Here is a 20,015-nt window from a genome sequence, read left to right on the forward strand (position 1 = left end):
AGGCACCCAGCGCCGCGGTACGTACTTGAAGCGGACCTTCTCTTCCACGCCCAGGGCCGGGTCCTGTGTGACGAGGCTCACCAGCTCCTCCATGCTCTGCTGCCTGCACAGGAAGTCCAGCAGCTTCCGGTTCTGGGCCTTGCACTCCTGCAAGATGTCATCTTCATCCATTAACTCTCGCAGCGTCACGTCCTCCTTATCCAGCAGCTTGTCGACGTGGGACGTGGTGCTCAAGTCAAACTTCCAGAACATGGTGACGGCCACAGAGCTGCGAGCAGACAAGAGGGTCACTGCCACCAGGTGCGAACCCGCCTCAGCAACCCCCGCACCCAGGTCCCGAAGTCCACCCACAACGGGGCCCGGGCTGCACTCCCCCATGTACGGCAGGACAGCTCAGCTTCCTGTCCTCCCGTGGGGGCCCCCGGGGCTCCCGCCACTAGCCCCTGGGCTCTGAGGCCAACACATGCCGGTCGCCCACATGTCCGACGGGGGATGCCCCTCCACCCAAACAGCGAGACTCACAACCCTCCTCCCCAGCGTCCAGCCCCTCCTCAGTGAACACTGGGCACCTCTCCCCAGACGTCTCCGTACCATATATATTTTTAATTTTCTGTATATTATGTTTTGACATCTTTAAAAAACTTTCTGATTGAGGAGACACTGCCCCTCCTGGGCGGCCAACTCCTAGAGATGGCAAAGGGCTCTCAGGAGTACTCCTGTGACCTGCAGGCTGACCCCCCGGAGCCCTCCTCCTCTGTGGGCCCACACACACCCAGGGGACTATGTTCCACTGCCTTCATTACCCCAGGGCCAGGGACCAGGCAACCAGGAGCCACCCATATAGCTTAGAGCCCGCTGAGATCATCCAAGCAAGCTGACCCGAGGCTGTTCACCCTGTCCAGACTTGCCTTTGGAGCGGAAAGCCCAATAAAAGCTGCAGCCTCGGCTCTGCCCTGGCTCCTCCCCCTTCTGCCTCCAGCCCCCCTCGGGCTTCCTGCACATGGCCTTCGTGCGGTCGGTGCCTCCGGCCTCCAGGACCCGGGAGTGTAACAAGCTCTGCCTCCCCGTCCCTCCTGCGCCTCCTCTCGTGGCCGCACCCGCCTGGCCATCCCTTACAGGACACAGAGCAGCTCCCAGCACAAACCTCAACAAGCCACGCTCAGGACAGCTCCCTCTGCTCGCCCCTCTGCCCCTCTGCCATCCCCACCTACTCGGCCCCTCGTCTCCTTGCATCACCTTGCTGAGTAAGCCAGGGCTGTCCCTGAGGCCCCCACCTCCCTCACATGCACACACTGAGTCCTAGGTCCTGTCACTCCACCTAAGGACTCTCGATCCACCCACCCCTTCCCCTGCACCCCACATCACCCTCTGCGGGCTCCTGCTGCCTTTGCCTGGACTCTACAAGGCCTGAAGCACTCAGTGAGTCTCATACGTCAGTCTGTGGGCCTAGGTTGGTTTGCAACAAAGTTTTCGCTGTTGGATACAAAATGAAAAACATAAAGCCTGCATCTTCAACAAAGTTACACCTGTATCTTGAGATTACCTTTTCAATGTTACACAGATCACTACGTGCAAAACCATGGTGATAGTAGATGGGACTCACCTAATAGTTTTATTTAGAAGAGAAAAGGACTTTTCATGTGACGTGAGCCCCAGTGTGTCTGTGCATGAAGCCCAGCTGCCCAGGAGTCCCGGACACAGGCCCCTCAGCTGTCCAGCCACACCCTCCACAGCCTCTTGTCTTTGCTGCGTCATACTCACTTTCCCAAAACACAGACACACGTCTTCACGTCCCTCTCACGGTGGTTTAAAGCCTGTGCTAGTCCCAAATGCCCACTGCTCACCAGGCCGCCTCTCCCAACGTGCCTCCAGGTCCTCCGGGCACTTCCTGCTGCCTCCCCGACCCCAGGGATGCCGTGTCTCTCTTCTCACACACACCGCACTCCCTGCCTTGCCCTTCTGCACACACTCCTGTGCTCAGTCCCTTCACTGACAAAATCCCACCTGCTCCACCAGACTCAGAGGTGGGGCCGCTTGGACTTGCAGCACAAGGGACTCCACAAGCTGACCTGTACTCAGTTTCCATCTAGGTCCTAATATCTTCCTTATTTCTCCCTTGAGGAGTGCAGATGGGTATTTGCCAGTGTTAGTTACAGACTCTGGGGGACCAGAAATAATGATTACTAGATGTACCTTCAGGAAAAGATGGATGTCCCCACACACACATCAGGTGCCCTCTCTCCTAAGGCCCTACAGAATGACTCATGTGCTTGGATAACATACAATCCAGGGAAAGAGAGGAACCAGAAGGAGGACCCCCACCTAGCCAAGGCTTTGTTTCCAAACAAGGACTTGCCAGACATGGCAGCTAGAGGTGGCTCCTATGCGCCCTGTTTTCAGCGAGAGTGGGTGAGTGTCTTGAAGTGAATATAGGGTATCTTGAAGTCTGCCTTGTCTGACACTATTACAGCATACCATTCTTGTGGTTTACATTTGCTATATCCTTTAACATCCTTTTACTGTCAAACTATTTGTATTTATATATACATATATATATATATATATATAATTTTCATTTATATATATATATTTTTTTACGGTACGCGGGCCTCCCACTGTTGTGGCCTCTCCTGTTGTGGAGCGCAGGCTCCGGACGCGCAGGCTCAACGGCCATGGCTCACGGGCCCAGCTGCTCCGCGGCATGTGGGATCTTCCCGGACCGGGGCATGAACCCGTGTCCCCTGCATCGGCAGGCAGACTCTCAACCACTGCGCCACCAGGGAAGCCCCCTGTATTTTTATATTTAAAGTGGTAGGATGAATCGGGAGATTGGGACTGACACGTATACACTGATGCATATAATGTGGATGACTAGTAAGAACCTGCTGCATAAAAAAATAAATAAAATTCAATTTAAAAAGAAGTATGATCCTCAAAAGAGTCACATAATTCTAAAAAAGACTTGAGACAATATTTTATAAAATATTTAATTTTACTCATATGCTTTGTTAATTCATTGAAAAGCACATATTTAGCACCTATTATAAGCCAGAACTGCATTATATATAGGGGTTATAACAGTGAAAATTCAGCCTACTAGGGGAGTTTCGTAATGATTATATAATCACGCAAATATATAATCAGTTATAGAATATTTAAAATGTTAGGTACAACAGGTATAGAGAGCTATGTAAATATACGATACAGGGGCAGAACTCAATGACTAACTGGATGTGGGAGAAAAAAGGTCAAGGATTAATTCTGGTTCTTGACTGCATACATAGCTGGAGACGTTCACAGATATAGGAATCTTAAAAGATCATTGCATTGCACAATTTCACAAGGCATCATTCACATGTTTGCAGTGAAAATCATTAACTTCTTTGACTTTGTACACAAGCTTGATATTCATTTGAAAGATCTAAGAAAATATGGCATGTAGGCAATTGGATGTATGCACGGTAAACTCAGGGAAACAGTTTGAGGTGGAGAAATAAATGAAGCCACAGAGAATAAATGAAGCCATGAGACTGTAGAGAAAAGATATAGGATGAGAAGAAAATAGCATCTGTGAAGCTAAAATATTTTAAGGCCTAATAGTGGTCCTGAGCAAAGAATACAGTCTAAGAATAGCCAGATAATTAGAATGAAAATCAAGACAGTATGCTAATTAGCTTAATGGTGGTAATTATTTCATGATGTATACATATATCAAAGCATCACGTTGTACACCTTAAATATGTACAATTTTTATTTGTCAATGATACTTCAATAAAGTTCTTAAAAAATAATAAAGTGTTTCTTTTTAAACAGCAAAGACTGATTGATAAGATCTTGCTTTGTTATTCTGTTATTCTCTGCCTTTTAATTAAAATATTTAGATCATTTACATGTAATATGGTTGGGTTTGAGTAATTTGAAAAAAATACAACACGCTTTCATGACACTCTCAATAAATGAGGAATAGAAGGGAACTTCCTGAACCTGATAAAGGGCATCTACTAAAAAACCTACAGCTATCAGCACACTTAATGGTGAAAAGACTGAATGCTTTCCTCCTAAGATTGGAACAACAAACTCTAAGCACTCATATTCAAGATTGTAGCAAAGGTCCCAGGTAGTACTATAAGACAAGAAAAAGAAATAAAACACATACAGATTGAAAAAGAGTAAGTAAAATTTTCTTTACTAACAAATAATATGATTGTGTAAGCAGAAATGCCTAAGAAATCTATACGGAAAAGAGCTACAAGAATTAATGACAGTGAACAGCTAGCTTACCAGTTACAAGGTCAATATCCAAAAAGTAATTGTATCTCTATATACCAGCAATAAAAATTGGTAAATAAAAAATATTTAACTTCTGCTAACAACATTCAAAAACATTGAAATACTTCAGGATAATTTAATAAAATATATGCAAGATCTGCACACTGAGGGACTTTCCTGGTGGCGCACTGGTTAAGAATCCGCCTGCCAATGCAGGGGACATGAGTTCAATACCTGGTCTGGGAAGATCCCACATGCCGCGGAGCAACTAAGCCCATGTGCCACAACTACTGAGCCTGTGCTCTAGAGCCCGCAAGTCACAACTACTTAGCCTGCATGCCACAACTACTAAAGCCCGCACACCTCTAGAGCCCATGCTCCGCAACAAGAGAAGCCACCACAGTGAGAAGCCCCCATGCAACAACGCAGAGTGGCCCTCACTCACCACAACTAGAAAAATCCCAAGCACAGAAACAAAGACCCAACACAGCCAAAAATAAATAAATAAATTTATTTTTAAAAAAAGATCTGCACATTGAAAACTATGAAACGCTGCTGAGAGAAATTAAAGAAGACTTAAATAAATGGAGAGATATACAATATTGTTAAGATGTCAGTTTTCATTAAACTGGTCTACTGATCCAGTGCAACCCCAAATAAATCCTAGCAGATTTTTAAAAACTGACTTGATACTAAAATATATATGGAAAAAGACCTAGAATAGCCAAAGCAATTTTGAAAAGGAAGAACAAACTTGGAGTGCTAACACCACCTATTTCAAGACTTACTGTAAGGTGAGATTAATCAAGACACTGTGGTTCTAGTGGTTCAACAGAACAAAGTAGAGAAGTCCAGAAACAGATGAACACGTATATGGTCAACTGACTTTCAATAAATGTACTAAAGCAATTTGATGGGGAAAGTATAATCCTTTTCAACAAATGATTCTGAAAAACTGAATATCTATATGTAAAATGACCTCAACCCTTACCTCACATCATACACGGATCATAGGCTTAACCATAAAAGCTGACACTAAAATTTTTAGAAGAAAACTTAAGAAAAAAATATTTGGGGAGTCCAGGGGTAAAGAACCCACCTTCCAATGCAGGGGACACAGGGTCGATCCCTGGTCGGGGAACTAAGATCCCACATGCCACAGGGCAACTAAGCCCACGCGTCACAACTATTGGGTTCGCGCACCTCAATGAAAGATCCCCGGCTTCCCTGGTGGCGCAGTGGTTGAGAATCTGCCTGCCAATGCAGGGGACATGAGTTCGAGCCCTGGTCTGGGAAGATCCCACTTGCCACAGAGCAGCTAGGGCCTTGAGCCACAATTACTGAGCCTGCGCGTCTGCAGCCTGTGCTCTGCAACAAGAGAGGCGGTGATAGTGAGAGGCCCGCGCACCGCGATGAAGAGTGGCCCCCGCTCGCCGCAACTAGAGAAAGCCCTTGCACAGAAACGAAGACCCAACACAGCCATAAATAAATAAATAAAAATTGAAAGATCTTGCATGCCTCAACGAAGATCCCACGTGCCACAACTAAGACCCGATGTAGCCAAAAAAAAAGATAAATTAATTAATTTAATTAAAAATAAGATTTGTGAACTTGTGGTACATAAGATACAAGAAAAGACAAATCAAAAAGAAAATCTTATAAACAGCCAGTCCTGGTGTCTGAGGGATTCTCTGGGCCCAGCAAAGGGACCAAGTTTCCAGAGCCCTGAAGACAAGGGGTAACACCCCAAAATATGGACTCACTTTCCACTCTACCTTCATTGGCCACATCTCCTAATACCTGGCAAGCAAATGCAGTATTGCCTCACAATTTGATTGCTTCTCTGAGGTACCCACAGGTGTATTTGGGGAGAAGCTTCGAGAACAAGTTGAGGAGTGGCTGTCCTTCTGTGAGACTAGAGAGATTCCACAAAACAATCTGCATATCATGAAGGAGGCGTTCAGGCAGAGGAAGCAGCTGCCGGATTACTAGGAAGCTGGAGAAACAGGAGAAGAAATGCTTGAAGAAGGAAAACAAACGGCTGGCTGCGATTGCCCTGGCATCTCCAGAGAACAGCAGTAAGACCCCAGAGGAATGTGAGGAGACAAGTGAAAGACCCAAAAGGAGGCAAAAGCAAAAGCCCCAGGAGGCTCCTCAGGAGAATGGAACAGAAGACCCATCTGTCTCCTTCTCCAAACCCAAGAAAAAGAAATCTTCTTCCACAGAGGAGCTGGTTAGTAGTGATCCTGAAGAGACAGCTGGCAGTGGAAGTCCTCCCAAAAGGAAGAAATCTTTCCCCAAAGAGCAACCAGTAAGTGACCCTGAAGAGCCAGGAAACAAGAGTGTCCCCAAGAAAAAGAGGACCTGAAGAGGCTGCTGCCAGCAAGAGCAGCAGCTCCAAGAAAACGAAAAAGCTCCGAAAGCTCCTCCCAGGAAAATCAGAAGGGACATTTCTCTAGCGGGGCACAACTTGCAGAGATATTTCCCAATCCATCCCCTATAGCCCAATAAAAATTAAAAACAAACAAACAAACTGATAAACAGGATTTCATCAAAACTGAAAACTTCAATTTTGAATGATACCATTAAGAAAATAAACAGGTAAGTCACAGACCAGGAAAAAAGTATTTGCTGTCTATATCTGACAAAGCATTCTTATCAAGAACGTGTAACGAGCTTTTACAAAGCAATAATTTAAAAAAATACTTAACTAAACAAAATGGACAAAAAATTTGGACAGACACTTCATAAAAGAAGATATACAAATAGCCAATAAGCACATGAAAAGATGATCAACACTGTTACCGAGGAAATGCAAATCAGAACCACAATAAGGTACCACTAGAAGGGCTAAGATTAAAAAGCTATCAATACCATGTGCTGATGAGGATGCTGAACTGAAACTCCCATACACTGCGCGTAGGACTATAAAATGGCACGACCACGATGGAAAACACTTCGCCAGCTTGTTATAAAGTTAAGCGTACTTACCGTGTGACCCAGTAATTCCAATCCGAGGTATTACCCTAGAGTAATGAAATCATAAATCTAAACAAAGACTCCTTGTAATTGAATGTTCATAGCTGCCTTATTCATAATAGTCAAACACTGGAAACAGCTCAAATATCCATCAACAGATGAAAGGATAAACAAAGGATGGTGTACCTACAATGGAATACACTCAGCAAAAAGGAACAAGCACATCTGTAAACACAGATGAATCTAATAAACGTGGTAAGTAAAAGAAGCTGGACACAAAAAAGTAAAACTAAAAGATTCCATTTATATGCAATTCTAAACAAAGCAAAACGAATGCATGGTGACAAAGAGACTAGTGGTTACTTAGGATCAAGGGCTGCAGCACGAGGGAGTGACAGGACGGAGTTTTGGGGGTGATGCAAATACTCTAAATCTTGATTGTGGTGGTATATTTGTCAAAATACACAGAACCACAAATATAAAATGGGTCCATTTATTGTATATAAATTACACCTCAATATTATTATTAATTTTTTTTTTCTGGCCGCACAGCATGCGGGATCTTAGTACCCCCACCAGGGATTGAACCCGTGCCTTCTGCAATGGAAGCGCAGAGTCTTAACCACTGGACTGCCATGGAAGTCCCTCAATATTACTTTTTAAAAAACATACTGTAGGGGGCTTCCCTGGTGGTACAGTGGTTGAGAGTCCGCCTGCTGATGCAAGGGACATGGGTTCGTGCCCCGGTCCAGGATGATCCCACATGCCACGGAGCGGCTGGGCCCGTGAGCCATGGCCGCAGAGCCTGCGCGTCCTGAGCCTGTGCTCCGCAACGGGAGAGGCCACAACAGTGAGAGGCCCGCGTACCGCAAAAAAACAAAACAAAAAATACATACTGTAGGGCTTCCCTGGTGGTGCAGTGGTTAAGAGTCCGCCTGCCGGAGATTGGTTCAAAATGGCAGAGTAGAAGGACGTGCGCTCGCTCCCTCTTACAAGAACACCAGAATCACAACTACCTGCTGAACAATCCTCGACAGGAAGACACTGGAACTCACCAAAAAAGATGCCCCACATCCAAAGACGAAGGCGAAGCCACAGTGAGACGGTAGGAGGGGCGCAATCACAATACAATCAAATCCCATAACTGCTGGTGGGTGACTCACAGACTGGAGAACATTTATACCACAGAAGTCCACACACTGGAGTGAAGGTTCTGAGCCCCACGTCAGGCTTCCCAACCTGGGGTTCCGGCAACGGGAGGAGGAATTCCCAGAAAATCAGACTTTGAAGCCTAGCGGGATTTGATTGCAGGAATTTGACAGGACTGGGGGAAACAGAGACTCCACTAGTGGAGGGCACACACAAACTAGTGTGCACCTCGGGACCCAGGGGAAGGAGCAGTGACCCCACAGGATACTGAACCAGACCTACCTGCTAGTGTTAAAGGTTCTCCTGCAGAGGCAGGGGGTGGCTGTGGTTCACCATGGGGACAAGGACACTGGCAGCAGAAGTTCTGGGAAGTACTCCTTGCCGTGAGCCCTCCCAGAGTCCGCCATTAGCCCCACCAAAGAGGCCAGGTAGGCTCCAGTGTTGGGTCGCCTCAGGCCAAACAACCAACAGGGAGGGAACCCAGCCCCACCCATCAGCAGACAAGCAGATTAAAGTTTTAATGAGTTCTGCCGACCAAAGCAACAGCCAGCTCTACCCACCACCAGTCCCTCCCATCAGGAAACTTGCATAAGCCTCTCAGATAGCTTCATCCACCAGAGGGCAGACAGCAGAAGCAAGAAGAACTACAATCCTGCAGACTGTGAACAAAAACCACATTCACAGAAAGACAGACAAGATGAAAAGGCAGAGGGCTATGTACCAGATGAAGGAACAAGATAAAACCCCAGAAAAACAACTAAATGAAGTGGGGATAGGCAACCTGCCAGAAAAAGAATTCAGAATAACGATAGTGAAGATGCTCCAGGACCTTGGAAAAAGAATGGAGGCAAAGATCGAGAAGATGCAAGAAATGTTTAACAAAGACCCAGAAGAATTAAAGAACAAACTAACAGATGAATAACTAAAATGAAAAATACACCAGAAGGACTCGATAGCAGAATAACTGAGGCAGAAGAATGGATAAGTGACCTGGAAGACAGAATGGTGGAATTCACTGCTGTGGAACAGAATGAAGAAAAACGAATGAAAAGACATGAAGACAGCCTAAGAGACCTCTGGGCCAACATTAAATGCAACAACATTCGCATTATAGGGGTCCCAGAAAGAGAAGAGAGAGAGAAAGGACCCGAGAAAATATCTGAAAGGATTTTAGTCAAAAACTTCCCTAACATGGGAAAGGAAATAGCCACCCAGGTCCAGGAAGCACAGAGAGTCCCATACAGGATAAACCCAAGGAGAAACACGCCAAGACACATAGTAATCAAACTGGCAAAAATTAAAGACAAAGAAAAATTATTGAAAGCAGCAAGGGAAAAATGACAAATCACATACAAGGGAACTCCCATAAGGTTAACAGCAGATTTCTCAGCAGAAACTCTACAAGCCAGAAGGGAGTGGCATGATATACTTAAAGTGATGAAAGGAAGGAACCTACAACCAAGATCACTCTACCCGGCAAGGATCTCATTCAGATTCCATGGAGAAATCAAAAGCTTTACAGACAAGCAAGGATTAAGAGAATTCAGCACCACCAAACCAGCTCTACAACAAATGCTACAGGAACTTCTCTAAGTGAGAAACACAAGAGAAGAAAAGGACTTACAAAAACAAACCCAAAACAATTAAGAAAATGGTAACAGGAACATACATATTGATAAGTACCTTAAACGTGAATGGATTAAATGCTCCAACCAAAAGACACAGGCTCGCTGAATGGATACAAAAACAAGACCCATATATATGCTGTCTACAAGAGACCCACTTCTGACCCAGGGACACATTCAGACTGAAAGTGAGGGGACAGAAAAAGACATTCCATGCAAATGGAAATCAAAAGAAAGCGGGAGTAGCAAAACTCATATCAGATAAAATAGACTTTAAAATAAAAAATGTTACAAGGAAGGACACTACATAATGATCAAGGAATCAATCCAAGAAGAAGATATAACAATTATAAATATACGTGCACCCAACATAGGAGCACCTCAATACGTAAGGCAACTGCTAACAGCTCTAAAAGAGGAAATCGACAGAAACACAATAATAGTGGGGGACTTTGTAACACCTCACTTACACCAATGGACAGATCATCCAAACAGAAAATCAATAAGGAAACACAAGCTTTAAATGACACAACAGACCAGATAGATTTAATTGATATTTATAGAACATTCCATCCAAACACAGCAGATTACACTTCCTTCTCAAGTGCACACGGAACATTCTCCAGGATAGATCACATCTTGGGTCACAAATCAAGCCTCAGTAAATTTAAGAAAATTGAAATCATATCAAGCATCTTTTCTGACCACAACGTTATAGATTAGAAATCAATTACAGGGAAATAAAACGTAAAAAACAGAAACACGTGCAGGCTAAACAATACGTTACTAAATAACCAAGAAATCACTGAAGAAATCAAAAAGGAAATCACAAAATACCTAGAGAAAAATTACAATGAAAACACAATGACCCAAAACCTACGGGATGAAGCAAAAGCAGTTCTAAGAGGGACGTTTATAGCTATAGAAGCCTACCTCAAAAAAACAAGAACAATCTCAAACAATCTAACATTACACCTAAAGGAACTAGAGAAAGAACAAACAAAACCCAAAGTTAGCAGAAGGATAGAAATCATAAAGATCAGAGCAGAAATAAATGAAATAAAAACAAAGAAAACAACAGCAAAGATCAATAAAACTAAAAGCTGGTTCTTTGAGAAGATAAACAAAATTGATAAACCATTAGCCAGACTCATCAAGAAAAAGAGGGAGAGGACTCAAATCAATAAAATTAGAAATGAAAAAGGAGAAATCACAACTGACACTGCAGAAATACAAAGGATTATAAGAGACTACTACAAACAACTGTACGCCAATAAACTGGACAACCTGGAAGAAACGAACAAATTCTTAGAAAGGTACAACCTTCCAAGACTGAACCAGGAAGAAATAGAAAATATGAACAGACCAATCACAAGTAATGAAATTGAAACTGTGATTAAAAATCTTCCAACAGGGACTTCGCTGGTGGTGCAGTGGTTATGTATCTGCCTGCCAATGCAGAGGACGCAGGTTCAGTCCCTGGTCCGGGAAGATCCCACATGCCGCGGAGCAACGAAGACCATGCGCCACAACTACTGAGCCTGCGCTCGAGAGCCTGTGAGCCACAACTACTGAAGTCCGTGTGCTACAACTACTGAGCCTGCGTGCCTAGAGCCTGTGCTCTGCAACAAGAGAAGCCACCATAATGAGAAGCCTGTGCACCACAACAAAGAGTAGCCCCCGCTCACTGCAACTAGAGAAAGCCCGCATGCAGCAGCCAAGACCCAATGCAGCCAAAAATTAAATAAATGAAAAAATAAATTTATATTAAAAATATATATATACATATAAAACTCAAATCAATCAACGTGATACACCATAATAACAAATTGAAGAATAAAAACCATATGATCATCTCAATAGATGCAGAAAAAGTTTTTGACAAAATTTAATGCCCATTTATGAAAAAAAACTCTCCAGAAAGTGGGCATAGAGGGAACCTACCTCAACATCATAAAGGCCATATATGACAAACCCACAGCAAACATCATTCTCAATGGTGAAAAACTGAAAGCATTTCCTCTAAGATCAGCAACCAGAGAAGCATGCCCAATCTCACCACTATTATTCAACATACTTTTGGAAGTCCTAGCCACGGCAGTCAGAGAAGAAAAAGAAATAAAAGGAATACAAATTGGAAAAGAAGTAAAACTGCCACTGTTTTCAGATGACATGATACTATACATAGAGAATCCTACAGATGCCACCAGAAAACTACTAAAGCTAATCAATGAATTTGGTAAAGTTGCAGGATACAAAATTAATGCACAGAAATCTCTTGCATTCCTATACACTAATGATGAAAAATCTGAAAGAGAAATTAAGGAAACACTACCATTTACCATTGCAACAAAAAGAATAAAATACCTAGGAATAAACCTACCTAGGGAGACAAAAGACCTGTATGCAGAAAACTATATGACACTGATGAAAGAAAATAAAGATGATACCAACAGATGGAGAGATATTCCATGTTCTTGGATTGGAAGAATCAATATTGTGAAAATGACTACACTACCCAAAGCAATCTACAGATTCAATGCAATCCCTATCACATTACCAATGGCATTTTTTACATAACTAGAACAAAAATTCTTAAAATTCGTATGGAGACACAAAAGACCCTGAATAGCCAAAGCAGTTTTGAGGGAAAAAAACGGAGCTGGAGGAATCAGACTCCCTTACTTCAGACTATACTACAAAGCTACAGTAATCAAGACAATATGGTACTGGCACAAAAACAGAAATATAGATGAATGGAACAGAGATAAACCCACACACCTATGGTCAACTAACCTACGACAAAGAAGGAAAGGATATACAATGGAGAAAAGACAGTCTCTTCGATAAGTAGTGCTGGGGGCTTCCCTGGTGGCGCAGTGGTTGAGAGGCTGCCTGCCGATGCAGGGGACACGGGTTCGTGCCCTGGTCCAGGAAGATCCCACATGCCGCGGAGCGGCTGGGCCCGTGAGCCATGGCCGCTGAGCCTGCAGGTCCAGAGCCTGTGCTCCGCAATGGGAGAGGCCACAACAGTGAGAGGCCTGCGTACCACAAAAAATAAAAAAAAATAAGTAGTGCTGGGAAAACTGGACAGCTACATGTAAAAGAATGAAATTAGAACACTCCCTAACACCGTACACAAAAATAAACTCAAAACAGATTAGAGGGCTTCCCTGGTGGCGCAGTGGTTGAGAGTCCGCCTGCCGACGCAGGGGACACGGGTTCGTGCCCCGGTCCGGGAGGATCCCACATGCCGCGGAGCGGCTGGGCCCGTGAGCCATGCCCGCTGGGCTTGTGCGTCCGGAGCCTGTGCTCCACAACGGGGGAGGCCACAACAGTGAGAGGCCCGCGCACAGCAAAAAAAAAAAAAAAAAAAAAAAAAAAAAACAGATTAGAGACCTAACTGTAAGACTGGACGGTATAAAACTCTTAAAGGAAAACATAGGAAGAACACTCTTTGACATAAATCACAGCAAGATCTTTTTTGATCCACCTCCTAGAGCAATGGAAATGAAAACAAAAATAAACAAATGGGACCTGATGAAACTTAAAAGCTTTTGCAAACCAAAGGAAACTACAAACAGGATGAAAAGACAACCCTCAGAATGGGAAAAAATATTTGCAAATGAATCAAGAGACAAAGGATTAATCTCCAAAATATATAAACAGCTCATGCAGCTCAATATTAAAAAAACGAACAACCCAATCCAAAAATGGGCAGAAGGGACTTCCCTGGTGGCACAGTAGTTAAGAATCCACCTTCCAATGCAGGGGACACAGGTTCAAGTCCTGGTCTGGGAAGATCCCACATGCCGCGGAACAACTAAGCCAGTGCACCACAACTACTGGGCCTGCGCTCTAGAGCCCATGCTCTGCAACAAGAGAAGCCACCACAGTGAGAAGGCTGCACACTGCATCGTTGCCCCCACTCGCCGCAACTAGGGAAAGCCCGCGTGCAGCAACCAAGACCCAATGCAGTCAAAAATAAATAAATTTTTTAAAAAACAAAAAAAAAAACAACCAAAAACAAAAATGGGCAGAAGACCTAAATAGACATTCCTCTAAAGAAGACATACAGATGGCTAAGAAGCACATGAAAAGCTGCTCAACATCACTATTAGAGAAATGCAAATCGAAACTACAATAAGGTATCACCTCACACTAGTTAGAACGGGCATCATCAGAAAATCTACAAACAACCAATGCTGGAGAGGGTGTGGAGAAAAGGGAACCCTCTTGCACTGTTGGTGGGAATGTAAACTGATACAGCCGCTATGGAGAACAGTATGGAGGTTCCTTAAAAAACTAAAAGTAGAATTACCATATGACCCAGCAATCCCACTACTGGGCATATACCCTGAGAAAACCATAATTCAAAAAGACACATGCACCCCAATGTTCACTGCAGCACTATTTACAATTGCCAGGTCACGGAAGCAACCTAAATGCCCACAGACAGACGAATGGATAAAGAAGATGTGGTACGTATATTCAATGGAATATTACTCAGCCATAAAAAGGAACGAAGCTGGGTCCTTTGTAGAGACGTGGATGAATCTAGAGACTGTCATACAGAGTGAAGTAAGTCAGAAAGAGAAGAAGAAATATTGTATATTAACGCATATATGTGGAACCTAGAAAAATGGTACAGAGGAACCAGTCTGCAGGGCAGAAACAGAGACACAGATGTAGAGAACAAACATATGGACACCAAGGGGGGAAAGCGGCAGGGTGGTGGTGGTGGTGGTGGTGTGATGAATTGGGAGATTGGGATTGACATGTATACACTGATGTGTATAAAATGGATGACTAATAAGAACCTACTGTATAAAAAAATAAATAAAATTAAATTTTAAAAAAATTTGCTTTGAGGATATATATAGTACATACATTCGGGGCTAATTCTCCTTTTAAAGAGATATTTAATACAATCTTCTGATGTACTAATGTATTTCACGCTATGGGGTTCTGTCTGCTTAGCATTTGCCCATTTTTTAAAATAAAAACATTATGCATTATTCAAACCAGAAAATAAACAATAGTTCAAAAACAAACAAACGAAAAAAGAATCCGCCTGCCAATGCAGGGGACACGGGTTCGAGCCCTGGTCCAGGAAGATCCCACATGCCATGGAGCAACTAAGCCCGTGTGCCACAACCACTGAGCCTGTGCTCTACAGCCTGTGAGCCACAACTACCGAGCCCGCGTCCTGCAACTACTGAAGCCCGCGCGCCTAGAGCCCGTGTTCCATGACAAGAGAAGCCACTGCAATGAGAAGCACGCGCACTGCAAGGAAAAGTGGCCCCGGCTCACTGCAACTAGAGAAAGCCTGTGTGCAGGAACGAAAACCTAACGCAGCCAAAAATAAAATAAATAAATAATTTTTTTAAAAAAGTAAAGCTTTATTAAAAAAAACAGAAAAAAACATACTGTATACATCAACAGAGAGAAAGAAATCAGTAAAACAAATAATTAAGGCTAAATAATTACTGATGAAAAGCTATGAAGCTAAGTGCAAGATTCAGAAAGAATCCATCAATTGGAGAGGCTTATTATAAAATAATCTGTGATTTAAAATCTACAGGATTTCAGTAACATCAACAAAAAACAGCCTGGCCCAGTGCCCCCCTTCCGCCTCTCCATCTGGAGCCTGACCTCAGTCTTCACACATATCCCACCAGCTTTCCTCACAGTGGCAGCAAACCTCCACCTTACCACTCCCATCCAGAATCCCTGTTCTACTGCTATTAACAAGCTTTGTGTTATCTAGTAACGTGACGAGGAATCCTAATATATCCTTAAATCACTAATCAAATTTTTAAATAAAATAGAATGGAGGTCAGAATTCTGTGGCATGTCAATCAGGAGAGGAGCATGCTAATGTAGTTGTCTTACTGAAGGAAAGCGGAGATACTGTTAAGCTTGAAAAGTCAGAGAAGAAATACCTGGGACTTTCCTGGTGGTCCAGTAGGTAAGACTCCACGCTCCCAATGCAGGGAGCCTGGGTTCGATCCCTGGTTGGGGAACTAGATCCCACATGCATGACGCAACTAAGAGTTTGCATGTGGAACTTCCCTGGTGGCACAGTGATTAAGAATCTGCCTGCCAATGCAGGGGACATGGGTTTGAGCCCTGGTGCGGGAAGATCCCGCATGCTGCGGAGCAACTAAGCCCGTGAGCCACAACCACTGAAGTCTGCGTGCCTAGAGCCCGTGCTCCGCAACAAGAGAAGTCACCGCAATGAGAAGCCCACGCACCACAACGAAGAGTGGCCCCTGCTCGCTGCAACTAGAGAAAGCCCACGCACAGCAACAAAGACCCAACGCAGACATAAATAAATAAATAAATAACCATTATTAAAATAAAAAAAAAAAGAGTTCGCATGCCACAACTAAGAAGTCAGCATGCCACAACTAAAGATCCCGCATGCCACCATGAAGCGCCCGAGTGCCAAAACTAAGACACAGCGCAGCCAAAATAAATAAATAAATACATACTTTAAAAAAAAAAAAAAGAGAAGAAGAAATACCCATGACAAAAGATCTTAAGTTCAGGGAGGTCACACACGCACAAATAAGTTAGAATGTGTAATTTTAATCTGCACTAAAACAAAACAATCTATCCAACGGAAAACAGGAAAGGAGAAATAAAAGCAAAAGTATTAGTAAATGAAAATGTGAAATAAAATGGAGAAATTAGTACTAATACACAACACTGTAAATCAACTATAGTTCAATAAAAATAAATTTTAAAAAATAAATTAGTACTAATAATAATTTCAACAACTGAATATGGGATAAACTAATCAATGCAAAAGAGTTTTCTCAGATTTAATTTTTAAAAAACAATATCCAACAAAAGACACACTTTAAAAAAACTGAAAAAGGTAGAAATGAAAAGACTGAAAAACATACACGAGGCAAATGTGAACCAAAATAAATTTGAGCCACAGTCTTTATGTCTGACAAACTAAAAGTTAAGATAAAGTGAGATGCAAAGGATGTTATAAACAAGTAAAAGGGACAATAGGACAAGAATATATAACCATCACAAAGACAGAGGCATTTTATAGTATTGTTCAACTTCTATAAACTTTATTGCAGCAACTGAGAGAAATCCATAGATGAAAAATGCCTTGGCCCTGGGCATTTATTCTAGAGAAATAAAAAGTCAAAAACTGGAATTGGTCCAGATGGTCCTTGACACATGAACGCTAAAGTGTGGTCCATCCATACCATGGAATGTGACCCAGCAACCAAAAGGAACAAACCACTGATACGTGCAACAACTTGGATGAGTCTATACGGCAGCAGTCCCCAAGCTTTTTGGCACCAGGAACCAGTTTCGTGGAAGACAGTTTTTCCACGGATTGTGGGGGGGTTGGTTCAGGCAGTAATGCGAGCAATGGGGAGCGGCGGGAAGCAGCAGATGAAGCTTCACTCACTCGCCCACTGCCGCTCACCTCCTGCTGTGTGGCCCGGTTCCTAACATGCCATGGACCAGTACCGGTCCACAGCCTGGGGTTTGGAGACCCCTGCTCTAGAGAATTATTGCTGAGCAAAAAAAAGCCAATCCTGGGGACTTCCCTCGTGGTCCAGTGGGTAAGACTCCACACTCCCAATGCAGGGGGCATGGGCTTGATCCCTGGTCAGGGAACCAGATCCTGCATGCACGCCAGAACTGAGAAGTCCACATGCTGCAACTAAGAAGTCTGCATGCCGCAACTAAGAAGCCCACTTGCCTCAACTAAACATGCCGCAACAAAGATCCCTTGTGTCACAACTAAGACCCGGCACAGCCAAAATAGATAAATAAATTTTTTGTTTTTTAAAAAAAGCCAATCCCCAAAGATTACATACTGTATGATTCCATTTATATATAACATTTTTGAAGTGAAAAATTTTAGAAATGGAGGACAAATTAGTGGCATGAGGAGCAGGTAGGTGGAGAGAGGGAAATTAGTATGGTCGTAAAAGCACAACGATAGAATCCTCGTGGCTTTGGAACTGTTCAGCATTTTGTCTTTGATGGTGGATACACAGCCACACAGATGACAAACTATAGAACTAAACACCTGCACACACAATACAAATACAACTCAGGAAGTATGAGTAAGATCAGTGGACTGTATCAATGTCAATTCCTGGTTGTGATTTTTCTACTATAACTCTGCCAAATATTACCACTGGGGGAAACTGGACGAAACTGGGATATCTCTGTATTATTTCTTACAGCTGCAATGTTAAAAAGGTGAATACTATTAATAAGCTCAAGCTATAAAAGAGACACAAAATTCTACACCCAAAGGACAGAGAATACAAATTCTTTTCGAAAACACCATGTAACATTTAAAAATATAAACCACATATTAAACCAATAAAGGAAGCCTCAATAGACTCCAAAAGACCACTATCTTGCAGACTGTGTTCCCCAAACAATAAAGCACAGAAGTTAATATATCAAGGATAGTTTTTAAAAATCAGTGACAAGCTGATCCTAAAATCCATATGGAAATGCAAGTGGTCCAGAACACACAAAACAATCTTGAAAAGGAGCAATGCTGGAGGACTCATTCTTCCTGATTTCAAAATTTACTACGAAGTTCCAGTAAACAATACAATGTGGTACAGGCCTAAGGAACGACATGTAGATCGATGGAATAGAATTGAGACAAGAAGTAAACACTCATGGGCTTCCCTGGTGGCGCAGTGGTTAAGAATCCGCCTGCCAGTGCAGGAGACACGGGTTCGAGCCCCGGTCCGGGAAGATGCCACATGCTGCGGGGCCACGAAGCCCGTGTGTCACAAATACTGAACCTGCGCTCTAGAGCCCGCGAGCCACAACTACTGAGCCCATGTGCCACAACTACTGAAACCCGCGCACCCTAGAGCCCGTGCTCTGCAACAAGAGAAGCCACCGCAATGAGAAGCCTGCGCACCGCAACGAAGAGTAGCCCCCACTCACCACAACTAGAGAAAGCCCGTGTGCAGCAACGAGGACCCAATGCAACCAAAAATAAGTTAATTAATTGAAAAATAAATAAATAAACACTCAGATTTACAGTCAACTGATTTTTGACAAGGGTGAAAGAATAATTCAATGGGGGTTAGAACAGTGTTTTCAATATATGATGCTGGAACAACTAGATATCTGCATGCGAAAGAATAAATGCAGACCCTTACTTACACACTGTATACAAAGACTTACCAACATAGATCAAAGACCTAAATTTAAGTGCTAAAACTATAAAACTCTTAGAAGAAAAAATCATGTATTTGCCGATGGTTTCTTAGATATGACACCAAAAGCAACAATAGAAAATATAACTTGGACTGGACTTCCTCAAAAATAGTTTTGTACTTCAAATGACACCTTTAAGAAAGTGTAAAGACAACCCACACCATGGGAGAACATTTTCACAAAAGAAAATTTTTGCAAATCATGTATCTAAAAAAGGACTTGTACCTAGAATATATAAAAAACTCTTACAACTCAATAATAAAAAGACAAATTTTAGAACAAGTAAAGGATCTGGGCTTCCCTGGGGGCACAGTGGCTAAGAATCTGCCTGCTAATGCAGGGGACACGGGTTTGAGCCCTGGTCTGGGAAGATCCCACATGCCACAGAGCAACTAAGCCCGTGCGCCACAACTACTGAGCCTGAGCTCTAGAGCCTGCAAGCCACAACTACTGAGCCCGTGAGCCACAACTACTGAAGCCTGCATGTCTAGAGCCTGTGCTCCACAAGAGAAGCCACCGCAATGAGAAGCACGTGCACTGCAACGAAAGAGTGGGCCCCGCTCACCGCAACTAGAGAAAGCCCACACACAGCAACGAAGGCCCAACGCAGACAAAAATAATAAAATAAATTAAATTTTTTAAAAATGTGGTCTATCCATACAATGGAATGTTATTCAGTAATAAGAAAGAATGAAGTACTGATAGGCCCCCACGTAGCCTGGCTGGTTTCACCGCAGCAGCACCGAGGCGGCC

At 43.3% G+C, this 20,015-nt stretch overlaps 1 protein-coding gene across 7 annotated transcripts in view; it reads right to left on the reverse strand.

Moving 5' to 3' along the window:
• The window catches only part of PPP6R2 (protein phosphatase 6 regulatory subunit 2), an 84,166-nt gene that overhangs the window by 39,953 nt on the left and 24,198 nt on the right, over positions 1-20,015 (reverse strand). For all 7 annotated transcript variants that reach the window (XM_032647076.1, XM_032647080.1, XM_032647079.1 and 4 more), the window contains one exon: positions 26-268. In XM_032647076.1, the coding sequence (XP_032502967.1) occupies positions 26-252 (227 nt within the window). In that variant the 5' untranslated portion in view covers positions 253-268. The remainder of the gene's footprint in view (positions 1-25; positions 269-20,015) is intronic.

The sequence above is a fragment of the Phocoena sinus genome, chromosome 10 (assembly GCF_008692025.1).
Source record: "Phocoena sinus isolate mPhoSin1 chromosome 10, mPhoSin1.pri, whole genome shotgun sequence".
Taxonomy (NCBI): Eukaryota; Metazoa; Chordata; class Mammalia; order Artiodactyla; family Phocoenidae; genus Phocoena; species Phocoena sinus.